The sequence below is a fragment of the Rhinolophus hipposideros genome (genome assembly GCF_964194185.1).
Source record: "Rhinolophus hipposideros genome assembly, chromosome: 8".
Classification (NCBI taxonomy): Eukaryota; Metazoa; Chordata; class Mammalia; order Chiroptera; family Rhinolophidae; genus Rhinolophus; species Rhinolophus hipposideros.
This window is the reverse complement of record NC_138054.1, coordinates 79,027,134-79,055,082: the sequence shown is the minus strand read 5'-3', so window position 1 is coordinate 79,055,082 and position 27,949 is coordinate 79,027,134. Positions and strand designations below refer to the sequence as shown.

General features: G+C 39.2%; 1 protein-coding gene across 3 annotated transcripts; it reads left to right on the top strand.

Annotated features, from left to right (window-relative positions):
- On the top strand, positions 1–27,949 carry RCAN3 (RCAN family member 3). 3 transcript variants are annotated; one of them, XM_081056869.1, is made up of 6 exons: positions 37–265; positions 4,968–5,103; positions 7,864–8,118; positions 23,130–23,303; positions 24,632–24,803; positions 25,822–27,948. In XM_081056869.1, exons 3-6 carry the CDS (start codon positions 7,924–7,926, stop codon positions 26,004–26,006), a joined length of 726 nt encoding a protein of 241 aa, XP_080912995.1. In that variant the 5' UTR covers positions 37–265; positions 4,968–5,103; positions 7,864–7,923; the 3' UTR covers positions 26,007–27,948. The 3 variants fall into 3 exon arrangements, with proteins under 3 accessions (XP_080912994.1, XP_080912996.1, XP_080912995.1); XM_081056868.1 differs by lacking the exon at positions 4,968–5,103 and having other exon boundaries at positions 1–265; positions 25,822–27,949; XM_081056870.1 differs by lacking the exon at positions 4,968–5,103 and having other exon boundaries at positions 6–265; positions 7,867–8,118.

Below are 27,949 nucleotides of genomic sequence, written 5' to 3'. Positions count from 1 at the left end.
GGGGTGGGGCGGGAGCGCGCGGGCCCGGGAGCGCGTGCGCGCGACGCCGGCAGCCGGGCTTGGCCCTGACGCCCCTCATTCCTCCGCGGAGGCGGCCGCCCTCCCCGGCGTCGAGGGCGTGGCGGAGAGGCTGCGAGCCCCGGCTCTGCCCCGGCCGCGGCCCGGCGCGTCTCCCCAGACCCGACTCATCGCGGCGCCCGCGTTCCCACGCAGTGCGGTTGGGCCGCCCCGGCCTCTCGCCTCCCTGCAGCGGCCAAGAGCACAGGTGAGTCTCCCATTCGCAGGGCGGGGCTGACGCCCGACTTCTCCAAGCAAGGTTTGCAATTAGCACTGGGGAGGGTGGTGGACACGGGGGGGAGGAAGTTAAACCAACAAAACAGGTAAAAAAAAAAAAAAAAAAGAGAGAGAAAAGGAACGGTCAGCAGATGCCCGGGAGAGGTAGGCACTCCTGTGCCCCAGACCCTAGAGATGCTGCTGCGTGCGTCCTTGTCTCCAGGGTCCAGCCCTCCTGGTGCCCATAGTCTTCTCTGGCAGCTCTGGGGTGGGGTCTTGGAAACCAAACCAAGAACATTCTTCTTTCCTCTCCACCAGCAATTTTCTCCTAACAACTGTTTGACTTTTTGAAAAGCTGACAGGCCGAACCTGCTCCTGAAGGCAGGAAAGGTGCAATCGGTGAAGCATAGGCCTCCACAAGTTGGAAGGCCCTCTTTCTCTCTCGCTCCTCCTCTCTCCGTGCTGCACGGATAACCTTCGCGTTACTTATTTGCCAACTTCTTGAAACTTGTCTATCTGCTTCCATCTGCTGCCTGGATCGGTAGAGCAGTGGTGCCGTGTTTTCAGGTTGCTTCGTTTCAGCTTCCGTGCAAAATCTGATCATCTTTTTCAGGGATTAGGTAGGAGTCTCGTGTAAAGAGCAGTGCAGATCCGTGTTTCACCTACAAACTGGGATTATTTAGAGTGATGGTTTAGTGTAGTGCTCAAAGCCAAAAATATTCGCTCCCCCTTACTGAAAAAATTACCTAGCACACCACATTTATTTGCACTTTTCGTAGAACTCAGCATTTAGTAAGAAGCAACTGGCATTTGTAGCTGTGATTACATGCGATGTAAAATAATTTATTTTAAGACTATTTCATTAGCTCTGGGTCCGTATATTAAATTATAAAAACACAATATTGGAGACAGAGGATATAGATGTTTGTGCATCATGCAAATTTGTACTTTTTTAGTGGGGGTTTCCTATTAGTGTTCTAGAAGTACACTACTGAAGCAGGAACACAAGGAAAGGCCTGAAAACCAAGAGCGCTTTCATTATCCATGCCATCAGCGTTACATTTTACTGCATTGGCAACCTGTTTCTTTTCTTTCTTAGCTCTGGAAGAGATTTTATTGCTTTTAGGGGGAAAAAGATGTTTCCCACTATTGAATTGTAACGTTTGTAATGCTTTTAAACACATGGATGTTAAAGTTTACAAATGAGAACAAATTTTGCATGTCTCTAAAGGATTTGTTGGTTGAAAGACTTAAGCCAAACATCATGAAAAATAGTGGATTTGGAAACCCAGTAGGCTGAAGCTTGTGAAATAATGGAGCTGTAAAGTTCAGTATCATTTGTCATTTAGATCCAGATCCAAAAAAAAAAAAAACCCACAGAAGGTGGAGGTCTGACAGTGGATCTCTACTTTTCTCCTAATGTCGTGAGGGGAAATGAATTGTGTACAGCAGACCAAATAGCATCAGTCTTTTATATCTCTTTCAATTATGCTTTAAAACTTATTATTTTCATATGTTCTGACAGTTGATTTTTGTCATTTGGTTTCTGTTCTTTCCATCACGCTAGCACATACCACTGTGCCTGGTAAACCTCAATGATTATAACAGGACCAAGTCTAGATTACCTATGAAAAGAGGGCATAGGTCATTGAAACACAAAACACAAAAATCTAATTTTCACCTATTTTACTTTACAGTTGCACCAAAAATGTTTTTACCACAGCTACTAAAAAGCAGTAAAAATCTACCTATCGTGTTTCCCCGAAAATAAGACCTAGCCAGACAATCAGCTCTAATGCGTCTTTTGGAGCAAAAACTAATATAAGACCCGGTATTATATTATACCCAGTTATATTACATTATATTATATTTATTATATTATACCTGGTCTTACATAAGACTTGGTCTTGTTTTACTATAAGCAGCTGACATTTGTATTAATTTTTGCTCCAGAAGATGCATTAGAGCTGATTGTCCGACTAGGTCTTATTCTCAAGGAAACATGGTATAAGTGGTGAATGAGGAGGGCGTAAAAGATAGAGGCTTGTATGATAGCCATTCAGAACCCCCACGATGGCAATCCTGAGGGTTTTTTAAAAAAAGAAACTTAGTCTAAATTTATAATTTTTAAGTTTTTAAAAGGAATGTAGTAGTTCAACAGCATCCATCAATATTTTCCTTACTTTATATATGAAAGAACAAACAGAAAAACAAAAAGCCAAGTGACTTTTCCAAGTTTATTCAGCAGAGCACTGTAGAGCTAGAAGTGGGATACTTGTTTGCTTCTGGTATTGTTCAGTAGCATTTTGAACACATCCAAAAATAGTAAGTGCACCTAACTGAAGTGTTTTAAATGTTCACCAAGTTGAGAAGCATACTATTTTGAAACTTTTTTTTTTTTTTTAATATCCTGGAGGAGGAGGATCAGAATTTAAAATGCAAAGTCCAATCCATGTGCTTGACATTTTGGCTTGATGGATTCCGTTTGTCACAAGGCTTGTTGTAACAGAGCAGATGGTCATGCTACTTAGAGTGTTCCACTTGTTGGATGTTTCCATGAAAAAACAATTTGCCAGAAGCCAGCCACAGCTACAGTTGCGCTGGAGATGATGCTAAATCCTGATTAGCACAGACCTTTGCTTACAGAAGCTGGAGGATATTCGCCTAGTGCTTTCCCTGTTGAACCAGTCAGTATTTCCCTGGGTTAATAAATTGAGGGGCAGTTTAGTCTTGTAGTGGTAGGAGTTGGGGCAGAATTAGCAGCAAATCCAGTAATAACAGCATGGAAACAATATACTTTTGTCATTTTTTTTCGTAATAAAACCAAGCTACTTTGTAAGTATCAGCTGAGTTATCCTATAAGATGATTTCTTTACACATGTGCTAGGATTGTCATTTCTACTGGCTGACTTTAATCTTACGTCTTTTTCTATTAAAATCTAATCGCATTTATAATGTTAGTAAATTATGAAATAGTTGACAATGTTGACTTAAGTTATATCCAAAAAAAATCTCATGGCTTGCCCTTAGCAAGAGAACCATCATCTGAAAGATAATGTTTCTAATACTGTGTGTACTGAATTACAACATACAATTCTGTGAGGCCTTAAAAAAGTCACTGTGGCCTTTTTCAGCTAGTTCTGTTTTTAAATCTTTAAATGTTTTCACACAGGAGCTGTATAGCTACTGCCAGGGGTTGTTCTGGACCTGGTTTTATTGATAGGTTGGTGAGTGAACAGTTTTCTTGAAATGATACAGTGTTAGTTTTATTTTTGTAGCCATTTTGTTGCTGGGAACTAGATTGTTTGGGTATATATATTTTTCTCATTTTATTGTTTTAATATCAGTTCCACGGATGTTTCTGATATTATTGGGGTCCTTTTCAACCCAACAATGCATTGACATAGGTTGTGCCTATGTAAAAGTAATTATTGGGTACCAACTATATGCAAAGCATTATTCTGAGCACTTAGCCTGTATTCTCTCATTCAATCTTAATATACAAGGATTATTATTATCCCCATTTTATAGTTGAGAAAACAAAAGGAAGGCAAAGTAATTTACCTCACGGAGTACTGGGGGAGCCAGAGTGTATGAGTAAATCTAGAAAAGTCTGATTATGGAGCCTGATATAGGTCTGATGGGATATGCTTAAAGACTGTTCACACTTGTTTGCAGTTACTGTGGTATTTTATCCATCCACCTTTTTAAAGTGTACCAAATATACAGTAATGTATATGTGAAGAAAATGTAGCAAGACTATAAAGATTGAACTGTCTTGGGACAGAAGGCAAATAATTTAACAACAGTCTAAAAAATATTGAAGAAAAAATAGCTATAAAGGACATTATTGGGGTAATTGACAAAATCTGAATATAGACTCTGATTTAGATAATAGTATTATATTAGTTTTAAATTTCCTGGTTTTGATAATTATACTTTGGCCTATGTTAGAAAATAATCTTGTTCTTACTGAAGTATTTAGGAGTAAAGGAGGCACACTCCTCTGACTTAGTGGTTCAAGGGGGACGTATATGTATAAAAATAGAGAGTGATTTTAAAAATGGGCAAAAATGGAAGTCCTTGGTAAATCTGGGTAAAGAATATACAGGAATTCCTTGTACTACTCTTACAACTTCTCTGTTTGAAATTATATCCACCCCCCGCAAAAAAAAAGTTACCCAAAAATGAAGGTAGACAACAGGAAATGAAGGTACAACATTCTAAGAATTTTTTTTTTTTTAAGTCAGGTGTAGGATTGTTTCCTGTGCTCTGATGTTTTTTTGTCTTTTTTCTTTTTTAGGGGTTGGAGGAAGGAACTTGAAACAAACAAAAAGTCTTACCAAAAATAGCTTGCCTTTCTCACATATCAAAATCTAGCCACTCAGAACTCCCCAACTCTCCAACCTCTAAAAAACCAGGCACAGTATTTTCCTCACCTCTTTTTAATGGGTTGAGGGTAGAAGGAGATGAAGGACATTAGTGCCTCTAAGAGATAGATACAAAGATGATCCACTTTTAGTGGTACTGAAAGTTAAATTGGGTTGGTTATATCATTTCCCCGCCTGAAAACGGTCACTGGCACGGTGATATATTGACTGGCCTTTATGTCAGAACTCTGTAACCTTGTTTTTTCAAGGCGACCTGTCCCATACTTACCTTTCTGGCTTTGTCTCATGTCACCCCTGCCAAAGAGGGTACCTTCTGGCCACACTGGACCCCATGATCTTCGCACCTGCTGATCCTTTTGTCTTCCTGCCTTTGTCCATCAAGTGGTAGCTTTGCTTGGAATGCACTCCATTCTTTTCCTGCTGAAATTCTGTTCATCCTGTAAGTCTCACCGTAACTTCCTTTGGAAAGCTGTCTCTAATTTCATGCAGAATGAAATTTTCCTTTGTCTTTGCTGCCATGTCAGTGGTGTGAACACAGTGCTATCTGCTGTCCTTCAGCAGTCCTGATTAAGCTGACATTGTGAGCTAGAGACTGTGCCAGGGCCTGCGGATTCAAAGGCTCTCACAGTCTGGTGGTAGCTGGGAGTGGTTTGTAAACAAATCATAAGATAAGTATATGACAGAGAAATGAGCAAAGTACTATGAGAACTACAACTCTACCTGACAACTTAGTCTTGAAGAAAAGCTTACAATGAAAGCCACAATGAGATACCATCTTTCCCTCCCCAGGTCCATTTCCAGATAAGAGATTTCCAGCACAATAATCTAATTAAATGAAGAAGTTTAAAACAGTTGTAGTACCTGTGGGCTACCCAAGTATAAATATCCAATAGAAAGCTTACGATCGAAGTGTAGAACTGAGGAGAGAGAGGTTGAGTCCGGATATGTAAATCATAGCGTAGGCAGGGAAGACCTCAGGGCAGACTACAATCTCAGGGTCGTGTCCTTTTCCCAAACTACCCATCCCCTTTGCCTAAGATTCTGCTCTTGCTTCCCCTCAACTTTGGTGACATCCTTCCTGGCTGAAGAATCATTGTATGAAACGAGATAGCAGGGATACAAACGTGCCATGTGTATGCACCAGAGGGGGGCAGAAAACAAAGTTGAGAAGCACTGGTAGTAAAGTAGTTAAATGCTTGGGTGCAGCTACAACCACCCAGGAAGAGGAGGAGGAGGAAGAGCATGGGAGGAAACCTCAAAGAGACAAAGCTGTAAAGAAATTGTCAAAGGCGAGTGGAGGAAGAGGAGCCAGTGACAAAGACGCTTGGCGAGCAGGGAGAGGCAGGCAGGCCTGGGACCTAGAAGCCAGGGGCACAGGGAAGTCCCATAGTGACCGGGTGGGCGGCAGGGTCTGTGCTGCAGAGGTAGCCTGAGGCCTGAAATTAGGTTCCAACTGTGAGGAAACCACTGCTGTCCACACTGAGGGCATTTTCAGCTGAAAGGTAGTGGCAGTGCAGTCCAGCTGCACCGAATTCAGGAAGTTGAGGAAGTGAACACAGCAAATACAGGTTACTCTTTCCAGGAAGTTGGACAGAAAGGGGAAGGAGAGACAGACAGAGGTAGATTGGGGAGAAGGTAGACTCTGAAAGAAAGGTTTTCTTTCTTTAACATTGGGTGGTAGCGATGGGGAATCTTGAATAGGTATGTTTGCTCAGGAAGAGGGACAGGTGGAGGAGAAATTAAAAGTGTAAGAGCCAGTGACTGGAACAAGGTCCGTTAGGAGTGGTTAGCATCATGGCGAAGAAGTTCTTGCTTTGTGGGAGCTCCTTGGGGATAATAACCATGTCTTATTTATCTTATTAATCCCTAGTACCCTGTCTCCCTGAAAATAAGACCTAGCCGGACAATCAGCTCTAATGTGTCTTTTGGAGCAAAAATTAATGTAAGACCTGATATTATGTTATGTTATGTTATATTATGTTATATATTATATAAGACCGGGTCTTATAGTAAAGTAAGACTAGGTCTTTATATTAATCTTTGCTCCAAAAGACGCATTAGAGCTGATTATCTGGCTAGGTCTTATTTTCAGGGAAACACGGTAAGGGAAACCTGACATGCAATAGGCATTCAGAAAATGTTTATAAAAATGAACAAAGATTTTGCTTTTTAGAATTAGTCTCTCCTGATTGACGTAGTAGAATAACAACAACAATGAAAAACCCATGATTTTTATCCTAGAATTAGCATTCTGTACCGTACTCTATATAAGCAATATATTTGTGGCCTTGTGTTCTTTGAAATAAAGGGAAAATAACAAAGTGGGTAACACTGAGGTAGTAATAATTATGATCACTTAATTTTTCTGTGCCCGGTAATATTTCTTAAATTCTGTTTCAGCATCTTGAAATGTGTTATGTTCAAGGCGCTCCGCTTGGTGGACCTGGGGTGCATGTCATTGGAAGAGACAGACATGCACATAAATAGTCCATATAAGACAGTCTGTTCCATTGTTTAACAGAAGGACACTGTCAGCTCCATGGCTTGGGCTTAAAATTACTGATTTTTAAAAGTTCAGAAAAAGGACTTTTTTTATTGTCTATGTCAGATTTTGCCTGCCATAAATACCTCTAGTATTAACAAAGACTGACTTTACATATAGAGAGAACCTTTGGTTCTGTGTAACTTGATTCATTGAGATTCTTTGAAAAGAACAAATCGGTTAAGAAAGGTAAAGTCAGCTCATCGCAGACCATATTTCAGGGTGCAGATGGTGAGTGAATCAGTGTGGGTTTTATTCTGCTGTGCCAGTTTCAGTGTTGTAGACCTAAAACCCAAACAAATATGTGAAGTCAGTTCTGGTTCCTATTTTCCTTCCTACTGCTTGTAAACTTGAGTACATATTGATGTTATCTCATTTTGTATTATCTCCCCTCCCCCCCAATTTTACTAGAAAACTTTCTGCCTTTTTTTGGTAATACATCATTGCCAGTGAACTATATTACAGAAAATATGCCATGCTAATCAATGTAGCACATATAGAATTCATTTACGGGGACTAGAATGAGTTGATTGAAACACTAATTTATCTTTCCTGAATAAAAGTGCTTCCTTTGATGAACTGCTGTCTTGAGAATTGATTGGAACGTTATTGGGCCCTCAAAGTCTTACCTCTGTTGTTTTCTTTTTTTTTTAACAGTAGATGCCTGGTAGACATCTTAGAACTTTAAAAATGGAAAAGACCTGCTTTTAGGGGATAATGCTGAGGGACACTATGAAATCTTGGAATGATAGCCAGTCAGATCTCTGTAGCAGTGACCAAGAAGAGGAAGAAGAGATGATTTTTGGTGAAAATGAAGATGATTTGGAAGAGATGATGGATTTAAGTGATCTGCCTACCTCACTTTTTGCTTGCAGTGTCCATGAAGCAGTGTTTGAGGTGCAAGAGCAGAAGGTAGGCATATATCCTACCTTTCCCTGCATTTGCTAGTGTGTTGACTTGTGTGTGGATTGAGGAAAACAGCAGATGGCTGCTCCTTTGCAAAGTTTGTTACTGGTCTGTGACAAGTACAGAAAGCAGTCATCAACCTTTACGCATGGCTGCAGCATTTTTCATTTTTTTAAAATAAGAGTATCAGTCTGCAACAGAGAGGAAATATTTAAAAACCAATCTTTCCCCACAAATATTTTGAGAAGTACCGGTGTATAGTGAACTCTGAATCAGGTGTTATTAAGTGCATTCATTTATTCATTTTTGGAGCCTGTAGTTAAGAAAAAGCTAGTGATTTTTAGCATGGCTTCTTATTACTTGGGAGTAAATTCAGAAAAGAAGGAGTTAATTTAAGTTTTCCTGGGGTTAATTACATAATTAGGACTATATGATTTCATTGTAACAGAATTGGTAACATTTGTTTTACTTCAGTTTGGGGCAAAATGATTGAGTTTATTTATTTATTTATATTTATTTGTTTATTTTTTAAGGAAGGTGCAGCTCACGGTGGCCCATGCAGGTATCGAACCAGCAACCTTTGTGCTACCAGCACCACACTCAAACCAACTGAGCTCACTGGCCACCCTCTGAGTTTATTTTTTAAAGGTTACTCTCCTTTAGTTCATTTATTATTTACCTGGAAAGAGAGAGGTTTTATGTGTTTATTTTTCCATTATGACCTCATAAAAGCCTACTTAGTCCTACAGAAGTAACATATTTCTGGCATTGGTATACATTTTGCATGCTCTGAGATTTTTTTCTCAAAATGCTATCACCGGCCCTTTACTTTTTTCTCTGTGCACTCAAAGCATTTTCCTCCCAGTAACTTTGCTTGAAACAGAACTCGATATAGTTTGACTCAGTGTGTACGCGAGTGCCCCCACTAGGTCAGGCACTAGGCCAGGTGTTTCAGGGGACAGAGCAGAAATGTAAGCAGCTCCTGCCTCAGACAGTTTACAGTAGAGATGACAAGGAACTTGATGTAAGATGGAATACTAGTGCCTTTAGAGACACTTGAAAGTATATTGGGGTGTCGGAGGAGACAGGATCACAGCCAGCTGGACTAAAAGACCTGATGGGGAGATGGCATTTGGGAAGAGCTGTGAGAGTTGAGTAGGCGTTTAACAGGGAAGGGAAAGGGAATTCTGGCCAGCGGGAACAGAATGAGCAAAAGAGCTGAATTAGGAGAGTGCGGACCCCCTCAGGGAGTGGCAAGCAGTTCTGTGTGGCTGGTACATAGGCGAGATGTAGCCAAAGTCAAGAGAAATCGGGCTGGAAAGGTGAGTGTGCGGCATCGCAAAGCTCAAGAGCTTGCCCTGCTGTGGTTCATAATCTGAGTAAAGGAGGGTTGATCAGAATTACACGTTAGAAAACTCAGCTGACAACGTGTGAAGGGCAGAGTGGCGGAAGGAGAATTAGAAGCAGGGAGCCAGTTAGGAGATAATACATATATGCTCCTGCAGTAAACCTGCCTGGAGAGGCTGACCACCCGGAAATGGGACAAGGCAGAGGGAATACAGCCACCAATTTGTATCTTGGGTGGTTTTTTCGTTTACAAATGCTATTTTCTTCCCCAATTCAGTCATAATGTAGAAATTTGAAAATCGTACTAATGTTCTCATACCTTCCAAGAGCTCTAAATTTTCATATAATAATTACATTAACCTTGTTTATTTCTGATTGTGAGAAACCACATGTATTACTAGTTTATCTTAAAGTTATAGTCATCAGAATTCATTCAAGAAACTTCACAGGGGCGGCCAGTTAGCTCAGTTGGTTAGAGCACAGTGCTCTTAACGACAAGGTTGCTGGTTCAATCCCCACGTGGGCCAATGTGAGCTGCGCCCTCCACAACTAGATTGAAACAACTACTTGACTTAGAGCTGATGGGTCCTGGAAAAACACACTTAAATAAATAAAAGATTTTAAAAAAATTTAATAGAAAAAAAGAAACTTCACAATCTTACCTGTTCCAACTTTTTAAAACTGTAGCCTAGAAACTTTTTTAACTTGACACAGCGGTGAATTCCTGTTTGTTTTCATTTTATAAACTATTTGAAGTTACAGCTAACCTAAATTTATGTTGGAAATCGTATCAGCAAAAATTCTAGTAGCAGCTCAGTGGACTTTAGGTTATATACAATTCTTAGTCATAGTAAATTTTATATAAAGCCTTAATGGTAATAACTGAAACTATAAACTGCAAAATGTTTATAAAAAAAGTTATATGGGGATCATCAATTGGACATAAAATGTGAGGAGAATCAAATGTTTCCTTTACATTTTTCTTCTTCCTACCAATGTCTTATTTTGCTTTAATTTCTCCTGGAATAACCCGTGTATGCAAATCATCCACATATGTGCAAAAAAACAAAGCCTATTAAATATTATTGCAAATATATGCTTTATTTACAAAAGAATTTTAAGGGTTTTTTCCTGACTTTGAAAGGGTTTTATCTTTATAATTGTTGGAGCGAGCTTTTACCCTCTTCTGAACAGTAAACTAAAGAACACAGGTACCATTTTCATGTACAGGTGAATCTTTGTTTGAGATTGCTAAATTTTGGCTCTACATTTTCATGAATGTTTATTGAATATAGTGTCTGTGAGGTGGGGAAGGAAAAGTAAAGAATGTGGTAAACTGTAAGAAAAATAAACTGAGGAAAAGGCTTATCTTTCATTCCTATGTCTGCAGCAGCACGGGTGTTAGTGTTTATGCATGTGCTCAGCTAATCCATAGTTCCATCAGGAGCACCACAGGGTTAGGACCCAATTTTTCTATAACAGGTCTGGATTTGTCCCAGTGTGATTTTATTGACTTGTTTACAACTCCAGTTCTCCCTTTCTTAAAGTAAGGAAAAATTAAGCAGGCTTCTGATTTGAACATGAGAGGTTTTCAAAATACAGTTTAGTTTCTATAATGTAAGAAATGGGACTGTTTTCTTCTTTCTGTTTTAGGTCTGGTTTCTGAGGGGACTCTGTAAATGTTAATGCAAAGTAATATTCTAGATAGGACTGACTTTATAAAGAGATGCATATGGCTTTTGGATTATAGTTCCTTTGCAAAGTACTGCCCTGAAACTGTCTCAACTGACCTACTCACTCTAGAATATTTTATTTGAGTCGTTTTTCTAATGATGATGGTTGCGGTGTGTGAAGATATCTCTGCTTGCTCTCCTGGTCTTGCTTTGTGATCAGTGACACTCAGCATCTGCTACAGTTCCCAGTGCAGGGTAACATCTGTTACATGTTTGTTGAATGAATGGACTCTCTGAGATGGTTGTTAAGGATTAGTGATGCAGTGATGTGATGAAGAAACAGAATTACAAGCTGAGGGAAGTTAAGCAGTACATAGGAGACTTCATCTGAAATTATGATCCCATATACACTGGCCCAGTTTCCTTTGTGGTCTGTGTAATCAGTCATATGCACAATATAAATCTTTCTATCAAGCATTTGGTTCTAACCCTCCACTTCAAAAAGAATAGAAAATATTATTGAAGAAAATTAAATGATCTCTGGAAGTTAACTGAATACACTGATTCTCTGGTTTTTAGACTAAATCAGTTGTGTGTTTTCTGACACAGCCCTCAGTCTGGAAGAAGTAAATCCTTTGAGAAAAGTTATTTGTTTTAAATTTGGGAATTGAAAAAGGATATTCAAAGGAAGAATGTTTCTGTTACAGTGAACTGTTTTTTGAACAGTGCCTAGAACATAATAAAGTTTCAATAACTGTTTGTTTAATTGAACCTGTAGTACATTCTGGCTACAAACAAATAAATAGAAAGACATCTTGTGTCCATGGATTGGGAGACTTAATATTGTCAAGATATCAATACTACTGAAAGCGATCTACAAATTCAATGCAATCAATTCCTATCAAAATCCCAATTGATAACATTTCTTGTAGATTTAGAAAAACTCATCCTAAAATTCATATGGTATCTCAAAAGACCCCATAAAGCCAAAACAATCTTCAAAAAGAAGAAAGTTGGAGGACTCATACTTTCTGTTTTCAGAACTTAATACAAAGCTACAGTGGTCAAAACAGTGTGGTACTTACACGTCAATTATATTTCAGTAAAACAAAATTAAAAAAAATAAAATAAACCAATGTGATACTGGCATAAAGATAGATGTATTGACCAGTGGAATAGAACAGAAACCCCAGAAATAAACCTTTGCCTGTGTGTCAAAATGATTTTCAACAAGAGTGCCCAGACCATTCAATAGGAAATGGACAGTCTTTTCAACAAATGGTGCTGGGAAAACTGAATATTCACATGCAAAAGAACGATGTTGGACTCTTACATGGTATACAAAAATTAATTCAAAGTGGATCAAAGACCTAAATGTAAGAGCTAAAACTATGAAATTCTTGGAAGAAAACGTAAAGGAAGAGCTTGACATCAGATTTGGCAATAATTTCTTGGCTACGACACCAAAAGCACAGGCAATAGCAGAAGAAATAAATTGGACTTCTAAATTAAATATGTATTCATCAAAAGTCACTATCAACAGTGAAAAGGAACCTACAGAATGAGAGAAAGTATTTTCAAATCAGTATCTGATAAGGGATAAGTATGTAGAATATATGAAAGAACTCCTAAAACTCAAAAGCAAAATAAAAACCCAATTGAAAAATGGGCAAAGGACTTGAATAGACATTTCTCCAAAGAAGATACATAAACTGCCGATAAGCACATAAAAATGTGCTCAACATCACTAATAATTAGGGAAACATAACCCAGAATCACAATGAGATACCACTTCATACCCATTAGGACGGCTGTTACCATAGAAACAAAAACCAAGTGTTGACAAGCATGTGGTGAAGTTGAAACACGTGTACGTGGGGATGTAAAATGGTGTAGCTGCTGTGGAAAACAGTATGGCAGTTGCCATATGATCCAGCAGTTCTGCTCCTGGGTATATACATGAAAGAATTGAAAGGCACTCGAACAGATATTGGTGCACCCATGTTTATAGCAACGTAATTCACAATAGCCAAAAGGTGGAAACAACCCACAGGTCATCGATAGATGGAGGAATAAACAAAATGCAGTATGTATACATACAATGGAGTATTATCCAGCCTTAAAAGTGAATGAGGGGTGGCCCTTTAGCTCAATTGATTAGAGCCTGGTGCTGACAACATCAAGTTGACCGGTTCGATCCCCACATGGGCCACTGCGAGCTGTGTCCTCCTTAAAATAATAATAACTATTATTATTAATTAATTATAAAAGGCATGTTTTTTAAAAAAGTGAATGGAATTCTGATACATGCTACAGCATGGTTGAGCCATACATGCTACAGCATGGTTGGAAGACATTTTGCTGAGTGAAATAAGCCAGACACAAGAGGACAAATAATGACATGAGCCACATAGAGCAGTCAGATTCATAGACACAGATAGTAGAATGGCGGTTACCAGGGGCTGGACTGAGAGGGGAAATGATAAATTATAGTCTAATGGGTAGAGTTTCAATTTGGGAAGATGAAAAAGTTCGGAAGATAGATGGTGGTGATGGTCAACAGTGTGAATATACTTAATGCCACTGAATTGTACACTTAACAATGATTAAAATGGTAAATTTTGTGTTACGTATATTTTACTACAATAGACAAGAATCCATTTTTTGAGTTATTCTTTGTAATACACTTTTACATATACACAGAAGGAGATATACACACACAGCATACATACATTGAGTATGTAATATGTATGCATTGGACACCTCTTTTGCCCCACTTACATCCTCTTGGCCCACCTTTGCAGAGCAGCTGGCCTCTGCTGCACTGTGGCTGTCTCACTGTCCCAGCATTTCTCTGCTGCCTGTGTGAAGCTGCTCAGCCTTACTGGTGCATGTGCAGACATGGGGGGGTGAAGGAGTTAACATCTCACCGAGCATCCCTTGACCAGTGGGAGACTAAAGCCAGTGAAAAACTCCCTCCTCTTCTGACACTCAAGCCCGACAGATTCTGAGGCTCCTATCAGGTTCCAGCCCCAGTTTCCCACAGGTGGCCAGCTTGATAACACAACCTGAAGGGAAGGAGGACCGGCTTTCCCTCCTTCCTTGTTTCACTATTCGCACTCTCGTCCTGTAGGGTCACTTCCCAAAATAAGTTCCTCAAGTGTGTGTCCTTGTTCTGGCATCTGCTTTGACAAGGAGCCCAGGTAAGACAACTGAATAACTTCAAGTTTGGTTATTCCCCTTGTGTGAAGGCACCCTCCCAGGCTATCGAAGAAGGACAGTTTTTAGGTTATGTAAAAAAGGATAAAGACTAATGTAAAGAAAACCCACGTGCCCACCCAATTTAGCAAACAAAATTTTACTGATACAATTGAACCCCCTGTGTCTCCTCTCAGAGGTCACCATTATCCTGAAATCAGTGTTTATCATTTCCCAAGCAACTTTAACTTTGAAACATATGAAATTGAAGTGTTAAATTTGTAGGTCAAATATTGGTATTTCTTCTGGTTCAGCCTGATACTGTGTGTGTGTATGCATACTATGTTAAAATTTTTCTCTGTTTTGTTGACATTTTTATTTAGAAAGGAATCTACATAAAACTGTTACAACTAGCAGTAAACATTTGGAATTTGAAATTTAAAAAACATTACTATTTACAGTAGTACCATGAAATACTTAAACAGAAATCGAACATTATGTGCAGGATCTGTCCACTGAAAACTGTAAAACCCTAGTGAAATACATAGTATTTGACGTTATTTTAAATTTTCTATAAATGGCATAATTGTTAAGTTCTTTTTGTTGTTCAACATATCTGTAAGATTAATAATCCATACTGTAATATATATTCAGTTTCGCTTGCTGTATCATATCCTAATTTACAAATATACCATCATTTAGTCACCCATTCTGTGTTAGACATTTAGGTTGTTTTTCACACGTTGCTACTGCAGCAGTGATGCTGGAAATGTTCTGTGTACCCTGTGTATGTGTGTGGGGGTGGGAGGCCTCAAGGTCTGTACCAGAACCAATGTTGCTGGCTTGTAGGTTGCGCTCCTTCCATCTTAGCAGATACTGTCAGATAGTCTCCAATTGTGTCTGTCTGTATTCCTACCATCCAGGTGTAAGAATTCCCATCGCTCCACAACCTCATCAGTACTTCATATTTTCAGAATTTAAAGTTTTGCCAGTCTGCTAGTTAACATTTTTATTACTTTTTAATGCATTTTTGGATTAACTGTAGATGAATGCGTCTCAACCGTATCTCTTAGTGAAGGACCAGGTTTGTCCTGCAAACTGTCAACGACTGATGCAGTCAGATCAGTAAGAATGTCACGGCACCATAAACTTGCTAAAATGTTTCTAGACGCTTTCTCTCAGTGTCTGTACTGAACCCTGTCATAGGCTGGAAACAAAGTTCATGGACTGGCACTGGGTCCTCAGGCCACAACACAGATTATGTAACATTTAGGGGTTTTCAAATACCTTACAAGATTTTGAAACGAAAAAGCTACCTTCAGTTACCTTCCATTATATTTCTAGTTTCCATTGGGAATACTTTGACTCAAAAACAAGGGTTAAAAAGGATTTTAGGTCATTTAGTTAAGTAGTTTCGTATCTTAATTATCAGCAGTATGAAGGTTGGCTGTTGTGTTCTCAGAGATCACTGGTTTGCAGGTTCCACATCCTACCTTGATTCGTGTATGTAGCAAATACTTAACTGAGCTTTGCACCAGCCAGCAGTCCAAGTTCTAGGGAGACAGTGGTGAAAAGGATGAAGCGCCCGCCCTCGTGGAACACAGGGAGAGGAGGACAATTCACAGGCAAGCAAGTGAATGAGACGTTCAGATAACAATTACTCTGCAGAAAATAAGGAGAGGGATAGAGAGTGACTTGCTAGGTGGTGATTTTTATTAGGTTGGTGCAAAAGTAATTGCGGTTTTTGCAGTTATTTTTAACCTTTTAAACCGCAATTACTTTTGCACCAACCTAATAACTAGAGTGGTCAGGGAAAGCCAGAGGAAGTGACATTTGAGGTGAGTCCTAAATAATGGGAAAGAACTAGTGTAACATTTAATCATCCTTGGCTTCCTATAATTTAATTGAAATTTATCCTAACAATTTAAACCTGTCCAAAACAGTGCTCCCTGGGTGGGATGGGCTAACTCAGGATTGAGCAAGCCCAGGTACATGCATCACCTCCACGCTGGCTGACAGAGCCCCACCTTTGAGCCTCGCTGTTCATTAACTATGTGCTAAAGAAAAGGCTGGGAAGATCATCTGCAGGCAGTATACCAGCATTCTCCAACATTTGTGTGGAACCTTCCTAAGTTAATTTCAGGAACACTGCTTTTTCTATTTGATTGCCTAATCTGATTTACATTTCTGTTTACAAGTTGTATAGGTCAGGTTGTATTAGGACAGCAGAACATGTCCATTGTGTGTTTGTGTGTGAGTGTGTGTGTAAATAAGTAGGTAAACAAGTGCAGTATATTGGGAATGCATATGAAAAGTTTTTACTGGTTCAAGAATACAAAGAACTATTGTTTCGTTTACGATTTTTAGAGGAAATTGCCAGCGGTGATGGCCCTCACACCCAACACTCCAATATGTAATTCTTACAAACAACGGCATTCTCCTAGGAGAAAAAACAAAATTCAGGATGTTATCATTGATATATTACACCCTTCCAGTCCTCAGACCCCATTCAAGATGTGCCAGTTGTCCCAATAATGTAGGAAAAAATCCAGTCCCTTGGGTTTGGTATATTCATCAAAGCCAGTGTTCAGTTCCCAAAGTCACAGGAAAGAGACTGCGATGTTGATGCCATTGTCGCTGGGCCATTGAAACACCTGCAGGCTGGAATACGCCATTCTCCTGACCCCAGTAGAAGCCTGGGGCTGCACGTAAAGTTCAAGCTGAACCTGGACTTCCCTAATCTTTCCTACTTCACTGCTGTGAGAACAAGAAAGAGGAAGTGGACAGTGAAGTCAGCATCCTGGAGAGCAGAGTTACGGTCTTCTCGTGTTGCTGGCGTGCATAGATGGCACTGACCTTGATAACAGAAGCCTAATTATGTGGAACAGTAGTCTGGGCAACTGCAACTGTTTTCTTTTCCGGGGGAAATGTACATGGTTTTCAGAGCAAGCACTCACTTGTATGGTTTCTCTCCCCCTCTGATGTCTTAGATCAGAACTGTGTTTGAGCCCCACAACTGGATGAGTTTGCAAAACTGAAGTTTTGGTGGGCCATCTTGAGTCTTGGGACAGGTGATTGCCCACCTGTTACCTCGCTGCCTCTTCAAGGTGCCCATCAACCAGCTCAGCGGGGTAGCGATTGGACATGTTAAACAAAAGACAGAATTCTCTGCTTTTCACCATGTGTCTGCGTTCCCCAGTTTTGTTCCATCTGCTCTTTCCTCCAGGGGGCTTTGTAATCTGTTCCTCTGGCTTCTTTGCTCTTTTCAGTAAACAACCAAAACAACCGTTTGGCTAAAAAGAAAAAGAAAAAAAAGCCATTGCTTTTGCTGGGGGACTGTCAAGCGCTGGGATCTCATTAGAAGTTCTCACGGTTATGCATTGAAGATGGTGCCTTCTCCTGTAGATAGTCCCCAGAAAACCCAGTTCAGAAGTGTTCTTGTTTACCGCTGGGTTACAGGGTTTGAGTATCACTGACTGAGTGCAGTACCTTTGTATCTTGAAGTGTGTGTGTGTGTGTGTGGAGAGAGAGACTCTTCTGGTAGACACCCTGGCTGCTGCCAAATCCGCTTAACTACTAATATAATTGGGTGGTAGCTATGGTTGCAGATCTCTTTCCCCTCCTTACTTGGCAGGCTGGTTTTTCAGGTGTTTGGAGGGCAGCAATTGGCCACCAGACTGCTTGAAAATGACTTCTGTGTTGTGCACACATCTTCTGTATAAGCAGTCATAGATCTTTTCCAATTTAGCCTCAGGGAAAAGGGAGACAGCTCTATAACCAGAATTACTCCTAGCAATTGTCCCACTAGCAATTAGTCCTAGCAATGTGATGTCCTCATTGAAGATGGAAAATAGTAGCTGACCAAAGCCACCTTACCATGCCCTGCCCCCAGATCCGCGGCTGACATTCATGTGCCGCGCTCAGCAGTGGTGACGCCCAGTTGCTCCCTCTGTCTTTTCAGCCTGCACTGTAGCCACCTCACCCCACCCTTTCAGTCTCCCTCATCCTTTTTTTTTTCTTCAATTTTTTCAATAGGCAGAACTCGCCTAGTGAAATGTACATATCTTAAGTATGCAATTTGGTGCATTTTGACAGTATCTGCTTATGTAACCAACACTCTAATCAGGAATATTTCCATCCCCATCCTAATACCAGTCTGTAGTTTATTCCCGTCAAAAATGATTCGTCATTGTTTTGACCACTTTCTTGTACATGGTGAAGGGAATAGTCTAGGTTTGGGGGCAGAAATCATCGCCCTTTAAGAATTCATGTTCCAATAAGGCAGAGTATGGACCAGCGGTGCCAAAAAATATGTGCACATTTTAAGAGATGTTATCTATGTATTACTTTTCGAAGTTGAATTATGGTGGCAATGTGTAGTATGATGTTCACTCAAAAATGGCATCACCATGTGACAGGACAGTCAAAGAAAATGGTGGAAACATGGTTGTCATTCGAGGGCTGCAAGACCGTTTTGAAGTGGTATTTGAAACATAGTACGACATTGGAGGCGGGAGTTTGCAACAGAACCACCAACACACCTAACAATTGCACGCATTTGTGATAAGTTTGAGATGCATGGTTCTGTGTGTAACGTGCATAAGGGAAGATCCGGGAGGCCTCACACAGCAACAAGTCCTGCTGCTTCTGCTGTGGTGTTGGAACAGTTTATGCTGATGGTGACCACTTTGAGCACCTCTTGTAATTGCACAAGTTAACTGTGACTTGTAGTCATCTTTTGTTATCGGTATATATTGAGTAGTAGTAGGTTGGTCCAAAAGTAATTGCAGTTTAACAGGTTAAAAATTGCAAAAACCGCAATTACTTTTGCACCCACCTAATACAATTTTAATACAGCTTTTTCCTTTCTTAAAATGTATATACATTTTTTGCCACTCTCTGTATTTATAAACATGGGAGCCATTAAAACAGAAAAATCAATATTGAATAGACGGTATTTCATGTTTTTTGAATTTTAATTCGGTTCCATGCTTCTTTCTGATCTGGAAAGGTGTTGAAGGCGATATAAATGCCATCGACCAAAGGTTATAGAAGGATTTTAATTTTCATGTGTGCTGCTCTCTAGCACTTCTGAATTTAGGTTCCAGAACTTTTACAAGTGCTCAACTTACCAAGTAGAGGTTTTGAATTCACTGTGCCTAGGAGTACGTGTGTCTTTTCTGGCCAGTGAAATCCACCCCTCTGACTATTTAGTCAGCAGGGGTATTGAGGAGAACCAGCAGCACCATGCCTATCCCCAGGCAGAAGTGGAAACTGCCTCTGACATTAGTGAACCTGCAGCCTCTGGATGTTGAGGAGATGGAAGTTTCTATCTCAGACTGATGGAAAGACATAGAATGTGCAAACCTCACCATCGCTGCTTTGGGATGGGGAACAGAGAGTGGTTCTAGACAGGACAAGACATTTATGATAAAAATTGTTAATGATAAGAAAAAGGTTGTTTTGAAAGGAAAGAAGAAGAAGGATGTGATTATCAAGTAGCTGTTTAGTTTGCAAAATAGCATGTGTTACTGTTACTATGAAACATTCATTGCGGGGAATTAGGAATAAATACGTGGTCCTTTTACCCTGGTCAAGGAAAACTGTTTAATGGACAGAATTGCAAAACTAATATTTCATAAACCTTGCTTAACTAGTTCTTCCTTAGTTTCTGTTTCTGTTGTGTTCAATGTCGACATTTCTTAACAATCTCGTGGGAGAATTTTTTTTAAACATTTACTTAGCAAACATCTAACAAGAATTAAATGGAATTTCACAAAATCTCAATTCTAATTTTTTTTAAAAGGATAAAGCCAGCCATCTTTGAAATGGGTGCTGGGGAAACTGAAATGTGCCTGGAAATACTAATAAGTATTTAATATATTCATGTTTCTATTTTTAAGAATTGATGCGCTATTTTAAAATCCTTAACTATATAATATTGTATTTGTCCATATTACTCCAATATGTAGAAATAATACAGTAACTGAGAACAGGATTGATCTTAAAAGTTCACTTCCCTTTGTAGTACATGGGAAATCCAGCACTTAGCACAGTCTCGCATGCAGTTGGTTGCTTAATATATATTTTTTCAAATGATGAGCAAAAATAATTCTTAGGAAAAATGATTGTTTTCTATTCTAAATCATGAGGGATATAAATATTTGTGCACAAGTCATTTTTATCAAACTGGAGAAATATTGCAAAGTGGTAGGTAAATATTCAAATTGAGAGAAGTTAATAAATGAGGGATATATGATTTTCACTTCATGTCAGCAGGTAATTGGAAGATCTTCCCATAGACCAAAAACAAAGCGAATTGGTTCCTTTTATTGTTACCATTGGCAAGTATAAGGAATATTTCTAACCGTAAAGAGAATGTTTTGTTGAATTTCATTTATTAAACTATTGCATAAAAGTGACTAGTAAAGAAAATTTAATGTTACTATTCTTCTGGTAATTGAAGTTAGGTTTTTCATTATCTCAATTCATTAACAAATGGGAAAAGAACAATTTTCTTTTCCTCAGCCTCATAATGACTCAAATATTGGTCTCCTTTTCTTCTCTATTCCATCTCAAAGTCCTTGGGGCACATATAATCTAATTTTACTTTTTACCAAAAACTGCCATTTTGTGGAACTGTATACTCCCAAATGAACCTTAAGAAAAAAGGTTTTATTGTTTTGCCTTTGTAAAAAAAGAACTGTGGTACAGGATCCTAGGTATCTTGAAAGAAGGTGCTAAATGCACATTAGTATCTTTCATAGAAATTTCATGCAGAGGGGGGAGCAGAAAAAGAAATCAATTGAAAAGAAGACAAAGAGAACATGAATATAGAAAATCTGAGACAACTAGATAAAATAAGATGGTAGACATCCAAAAATGTCAGTAATCACAACGATGGACTAATTCCTCCTATTAAAAGACAATGATTATTTAAACTGGATTTATTTACCCCCTCTTGCACACACACACATTCTTTTTATGAGGTGTATCTAAAACATTAGGATACATAAAGGTTAGGAGTAAAGGATGGAAATTTGGTTCCATGCAATATATAACCAAAAGAAAGCTATACCAGCTGTATTAATATCAGACTTTAAGGCAAAAGACATTCCTAGAGATAAATACGGCTGCTACCTAATGATTAAAAGTTCAGTTCACCAGGAAGAGAAAACAATTCTGAACTCGTATGCGCACGATAATACAACGTAACTTTAAAATACATAATATGTATGAAGCAAAAATGACCAAATTACAAAGAAAAATCCACCTAGTTAGTGGGAGATTTTAACAGACCTCTCTTGGCAATAAATAGTTGAAATAGACCCTTCCACCCCCCAAAAAATTAGTATACATATAGAACTTCTAAAAAACACGAGCATAGGAGCATTTGATATCTTGCTTCCTGGCACATATCATCAGTTTGGCTCAAATAAACTCTTACAAAAATTCAATAAATAAACATGAGCTTAATATGCTATACCTATTTCCAGTGCTTTACCCAACAGCTGTAAAAAGCATACTCTTTTTAAGCACACATAGAAGATTTATGAAAATTGATGACTGGACAAAAAGCAAATTTTAAACATGTTGAAAGATTGGTATTACTATGTATAGCCTCCTCTGATCATAGTGAAAATAAATGAGACATTAAAAAGATAACAAATCCCGAATGGCCAATAAGCATGAAGAGTCTCGACCTCATTATTATTCTGAGGAATGTGAATTACAGCCAAAGTTAGAGCCCATTTCATATCCCCTACCTCACATTACTGAAAATATAAAGGTCTGTATGAAGTGTTGGCAAAGATGTGAAGCAACCAGAACACATCCGCTCTTGGAGACGAAATTGGTATAAAGACTTTGGGGAACTAGTTGGCATTATCTATGGAAATTAAAGATGTGCCAGCTCTGAGGCTCAGGAATTCCACTTGTAGTATGTACACCAGAGACACACATACCAGTGGGTACCACGGATGTTCATAGCACTGTAGGAGCAAAAAACCGGAGGGAGCCCAACTTCCAACTGCATTAGGTAAATCCTGGCATGACTCTACAAGGAATACTGTAGAGCAGTGAAGAGGGGTGATTTACAGACAGCAAGAAGGAAGAACTTAGGAACAAAATGTAAAGTAAGACAAATTCTTGAATACATACAACATGAATAAATCTTTAGAGATACAAATAAATGTAAAACCATAAAGAAGGGGGTGGCCGATTAGCTCGATTGGTTAGAGCGCAATGCTCGTAACACCAGGGTTGTTGGTTCGATCCCCACATGGGCCACTGTGAGCTGCGCCTTCCACAACTAGATTGAAACAACTACTTGACTTGGAGCTGATGGATCCTGGAAAAACACACTTAAAAGTTAAAAAAAAAAACAAAACGGAAAAGCAAGGAAATGGTAAGCACAGAATTCCAGAAATGGTGACTTTGAAGGAAAGGAATGGAATGGAAGAAGAAACGTAGCAGACTGGGGACTTCCAAACAGTAGTGATGACCTTGTTCTATAATTGGGATGTATCATTTTTCATACCTTGCATCTATAGTATTACATTTATTTTATAATTTGAATCTATACAATATTTAATAAAGTTACTTTTAAGATAAGTGCAAATTGCATATGAATAACAGGAAACCTGTTGTATAACTGCAAGAAAAGTATGCTTTTTTGGCAAGTCATAATGATTTCTATCCCATTGCTTATCCTTAATGATTTAAATTTCCTTTTCTTAAAGGTTTTTCTTTTTTCCCCCTCCTTTCATTTTCTCTGCCCTGCTGCTCCTCAATTTGTAGGAGAGATTTGAAGCCCTTTTCACCATCTATGATGACCAGGTTACATTTCAGTTGTTTAAAAGCTTTAGAAGAGTCCGAATAAATTTCAGCAAACCTGAAGCGGCAGCAAGAGCTCGAATAGAACTGCACGAAACGGACTTCAATGGGAAGAAGCTGAAGTTATATTTCGCACAGGTACTTCATAGAGCAAAGGACGCTATTCTCTAAGCCTGTTTTTCTCCACCCAACAGTGTTGTCAGTTCTCCGTTTTCTGTATTCTGTCAGCACTCTGACATGAACAGTCCCAATCAGCAAATAATGTAAAAATACGTTTTTCTTTACTTTACAGATCTATATATTTACTTATTAAACAACTTTACCCTCCTAACTTAGTGTTGCTATGACTAATAGTTAAAGGAATTAATTTTTCTGGCATCTTTCCTCAACTGGTGTTTCAAGAGGGTTAAGCCCTAACAGCTTAAGATCCGTGAATTAGCTTTTCTTCTGACATCGAGAACAGCTCTCGTGATGTAACACGTTTGGGAGTGTTGAGAAAATAGTCTCTGAAACCATTTCTGTGTTCTGGGATCTATATGAAACATCCCATTGAGAATGGTTGCTGGTGTGAAGGTTGACAAGAGAGGTGGCAGAGCCCTGTACCAAAAGGCTGTCTTAGACTTTGAAATTGCAGAGGATCACCAAGAATTGGCCATACTGAGCGGCTGGTTGGCTCAGTGAGAGCATGTGCTCATAACACAAATGTCACCGGTTCGGTTCCCACATGGGCCAGTGAGCTGCGTCCTCCATAACTAGACTGAAAACAATGACTTGACTTGGAGCTGTTGGGTCCTGGAAAAACACACTGTTCCCCAAAATTCCCCAATAAAAATTGTATTTTAAAGTTACTCAGAGAAGCCACACTCCCATTACTAATCCTTGTGAAACCTTCCTACTCCACTCCCCTATAGGTAACCATTAAAAAAAAAATGGCTATACTTATTCATTCATTAATGCGACTCTGAGAAACCAGTTTCTTCTTGGAAGAATTGGTGAAATGAAGACATTAGGTCTCTACTCATGTATTAAACGCACTCTGTTATTTTTCAAAATAATTTCTTTTTCTTGGTCTTAGTTTTGAATTAAAAAGAAAAAGAGGTTTGTTGTCTCACATTCCAAATGAAAGATGTCTGGACATTTCTTGGTGGAGTTGGTTGAGATGTAGACCATATAACCTAATCTCTTCTAAAATTGGAATTTAGTGCTTAGGGCCATTGTTCATTCATCTATTCATCAATTTATTTTTTTCATTTAACTATTATTTATTGAGCACCTAACTCGTGTGGGTTCTGTGCTATGCACCAAGTGTTCAGTGGTGAACTAAACAGACCCAGACCCAATCACTGGGACATGTAAACTGTTAAAGAGAAATTTTTCATTTTCTCCAAAGAGGTGTAACAGTTAAGGTAAAGATGAAAATGACAAAAAAGCCTGGTTGCAAACTTTGAGTGTCTCCTTTCCTGCAGGTACAGGTGTCTAGTGAAACACGGGACAAATCCTATCTGCTGCCGCCCCAGCCGGTCAAACAGTTCCTCATCTCCCCTCCGTCATCTCCTCCGGTGGGGTGGAAGCAGGGTGAAGACGCAATGCCTCTTATAAATTACGATTTACTCTGTGCTGTTTCCAAATTGGGACCAGGTAACAAACATCTGTCTTTCCTGTTTTTTTCCCAAGGAACTTTTATATTGAAGACTATTCAGCAATTTGTGTTCTAGCCACTTTGGCAACATGATCAGAGTGGAGCATGAAGTCACACAGACCTGGTTTCAAATTCTAGCATTTGCTAACTTCGTGATCTTGAGCAAGTTGCTTAGTGTCAATCTTCTCAGCCTCTGTTTTCTCATCGATGAAAAAGGGATCATAATAGCTACCTTTCAGTGTGGTTACAGGATGAAATGATACATGCATAATACTCAGTAAATGTAACTGCAATTTTTACTGCTACAAATTCTATTAGTACATAACAGGCTGTAGTGTTATGAGTTGCCTTCTCACGCCCATCAAAGCACCAGGCAGACAACTTCTCTATTTCAAGGAATTGGTGGTGATACCATGTCATCTCTTCCAAATTCTTATATTTATTTTTTATTGCTACTTTTCCTTCTTTGTTTTCTCTTACTCTCTCATCCCTTTAAAATAATAAAAGAAATCAATGCCATTCATTGCTGGTTCATACTAGTTGTCCTCCAAAGACAATGTCATGTCATAGGGGATACAAGAGTCATTTTGAGGGGAAGTGGCTTGGTGTTGTTTTAGACTTTAGAGGTTGTTTTAGACATCTTTGGATGTCTGAGTTTCTATCATACAGAGATTGCCAGTGCGTCCTGGAACATTACACGTGTCTCCCAAGGGAAAACCATTCTGCAGTTATGCAGATTCACCTGTACTGTTTGCAGAACAGTAAACAGTATTTACATTTTTATTCCCAAGATGTCGGTGCTCCTTACTGGCTTATTTCTTGAAATGGCAAAACTTCCTAAAAACCTTAAAGGATCATAGCCCTGATACCAAAACAAGGTAAAGTACTTTGACATAGGATTTAGAGATTTAAAAATCAATAATCAGCAATTAAAACATGAATAGAACAAGAAGTTTCCAGAGACAAAAAAACAAAACAACAACAAAACATATTTCTTTTTGCTGTGTATCTCCACAGGAGAGAAATACGAACTTCATGCAGGAACTGAGTCGACACCAAGTGTGGTGGTTCATGTCTGCGAAAGTGAAACTGAAGAGGAAGAAGACACAAAAAACCCCAAACAGAAAATTACGCAGACAAAGCGCCCGGAGCCTCCCACCACAGCCGTGGGGGAGCCCCAGACCTTCGACTGTGTGCTGTGAGCCCCCTGGCTGTGGTGTGAGGCAGCTGCCAGGTGGGCGGCAGTCGTGGCGATCCGTGCCCCCCCTGCTGGTGTGTGGCTGCTAAGAGTGGAGGTGAGGTGAGGAGAGGTGAGGAGAGGAGTGCATGAGGCACAGGTGTGCCCCAAGCCTGCACTGTGGGTAGGGCAGTGTAGAGGCTGATGGTACCTGTTCAAAATTTTAACTGATATTCTGAACAGCACTTTAAATTCAAGGATTATCCCCAACGCATGGCATCTCTTGAGCATTTTTAAACAGTAGCAAATTAGGAAAACGGCTCCCTCTAGAATGTTCATTTCCCTGATTCCGTGTAACATGGGGTACCCAAAAATTAAAACTAGAGTCACCACATGCAGTACCATTTTTATAAATTTAAGAGTAGTCTTACAATTTTGATAATCGTGTGTGGGTATTTTTGTACTAGTAACAATAGCTTCTAACTAATCTCTTGATGAAAGGTGAATTGTTATTCAGTATACATGAAATTTTTTGCACGAAAAGAAACCTGAAATAGAAACGAATGCATAGAAAATTGTTTTTCGCAAGTATTTTTTTCTTTAGCTTTGGGGAAGAAATGCCAAACTCACCTTGACTGTCAGAATCAAATGGCACAAATCTACATGCGTGTTGTTTTCTTACTTGGAAGTCAGAGGAGAGTGATGCCCACACCACTGTCGTAAGGCTGCGTCCCTTCCCAGAGAAAGAACTGCGACTTGGGAAGGGGGACATATTGCAAGTGAGCGTGACTGATTGACAGGTGGCTACTGTAACTTGTCACTTGTGACCATTTCTAGCCTATCGCATGCATACCAAGCTGTGTTCAGCCACCCGTTGAGTTTTTCTATGCCTTCTATGTTTGTGTTAGAACAAAAAACATTTTTTTGGCTTGCTTTGAAAGAAAAGTCACACATACTCCATTTCTATGAATTAGGGAAAGATGGGGAAGATCCTTTAATGAGACTTTGATTTTGGTGAGTTTTTTTACCCTGGCTTACCGTAGGCGTGTTTCCCTAAAACGGAATTGTTTCTCACTTGGGTTTCAGAGTGTATAGTTGAACCTCCTAAAGCAGAAGCAAGCATCTTTTTAACCCTTTGGGGTCTAGTCAGGCTTTGAAGGCCTTTTTTATAGAAAAGTCTCATAACTAAGAATGCTTGCTTTTGGTCAAGCGGGTCTGCTGATTGTCTGCTCGTACTGCTGTTTTCTTCGTACGGCAAGTGTCCGGAGCGCCCTGGGACGTATGTGAAGGGTCGCACATAGGAGTTCGGACTCACACACCAGTGTGGCTGCCACCACAAAGAGAGAAATGCAGAAATTCAGGCCGTGGTGTCTGTACATTTTTGGTAACATGTTTTTGTGGTTTAGATGTTCTTATTCTGGTAGAATTTATTTCTGAGGACTTAAAATATATTGTGGGGAGGGGAGTTTTATGTGTTTTCCTTTCCTTGAAGTACTCTGAGGTGATAAACTCTCCTTGACTGTATATATTTACCACTGACTGCTTAAGCCTCAGTGTAAATTCAGTTAAAATTTGTGATTCCATAAGCAGTTTACTAAATTCACATCATCATTTGGCGATTAACAGATAGCCACTAAATTTAGCCTTTTGCCAGTTTTTAATCTTATTTGGTTGTACTAACTTATCATTGCAGATTGGACTCTGGAAGCCAAAAACTCTATTTTTAACAGTTGGGGATTTTTGAATTTCCTTTTATGTAGATAATACTTATTCACTGTAATTCTCTAAGTGATCAAAATCCATGATGTTTTATTATTTGGCTTGGCTTTCCTCTCTACCTTCCAATTAAAGAATATTCTATCCATAACATACGAAACTTTTTTTAAAAGTCACGCAGTGCAAATTACCTGAATTTTTCTTGTTCTTTTTTTTAAGAGCATTGAATAAATTAAAGAAAAACTTAAACCA

Excerpts from the sequence above, each read along its gene's own strand:
- RCAN3 (XM_081056868.1), top strand. The coding sequence starts at position 7,924 with ATGCTGAGGGACACTATGAAATCTTGGAATGATAGCCAGTCAGATCTC. Across the intron at positions 8,119-23,129 it reads TTGAGGTGCAAGAGCAGAAG|GAGAGATTTGAAGCCCTTTT; the intron begins GTAGGCATATAT and ends CTCAATTTGTAG. Across the intron at positions 24,804-25,821 it reads TGTTTCCAAATTGGGACCAG|GAGAGAAATACGAACTTCAT; the intron begins GTAACAAACATC and ends GTATCTCCACAG.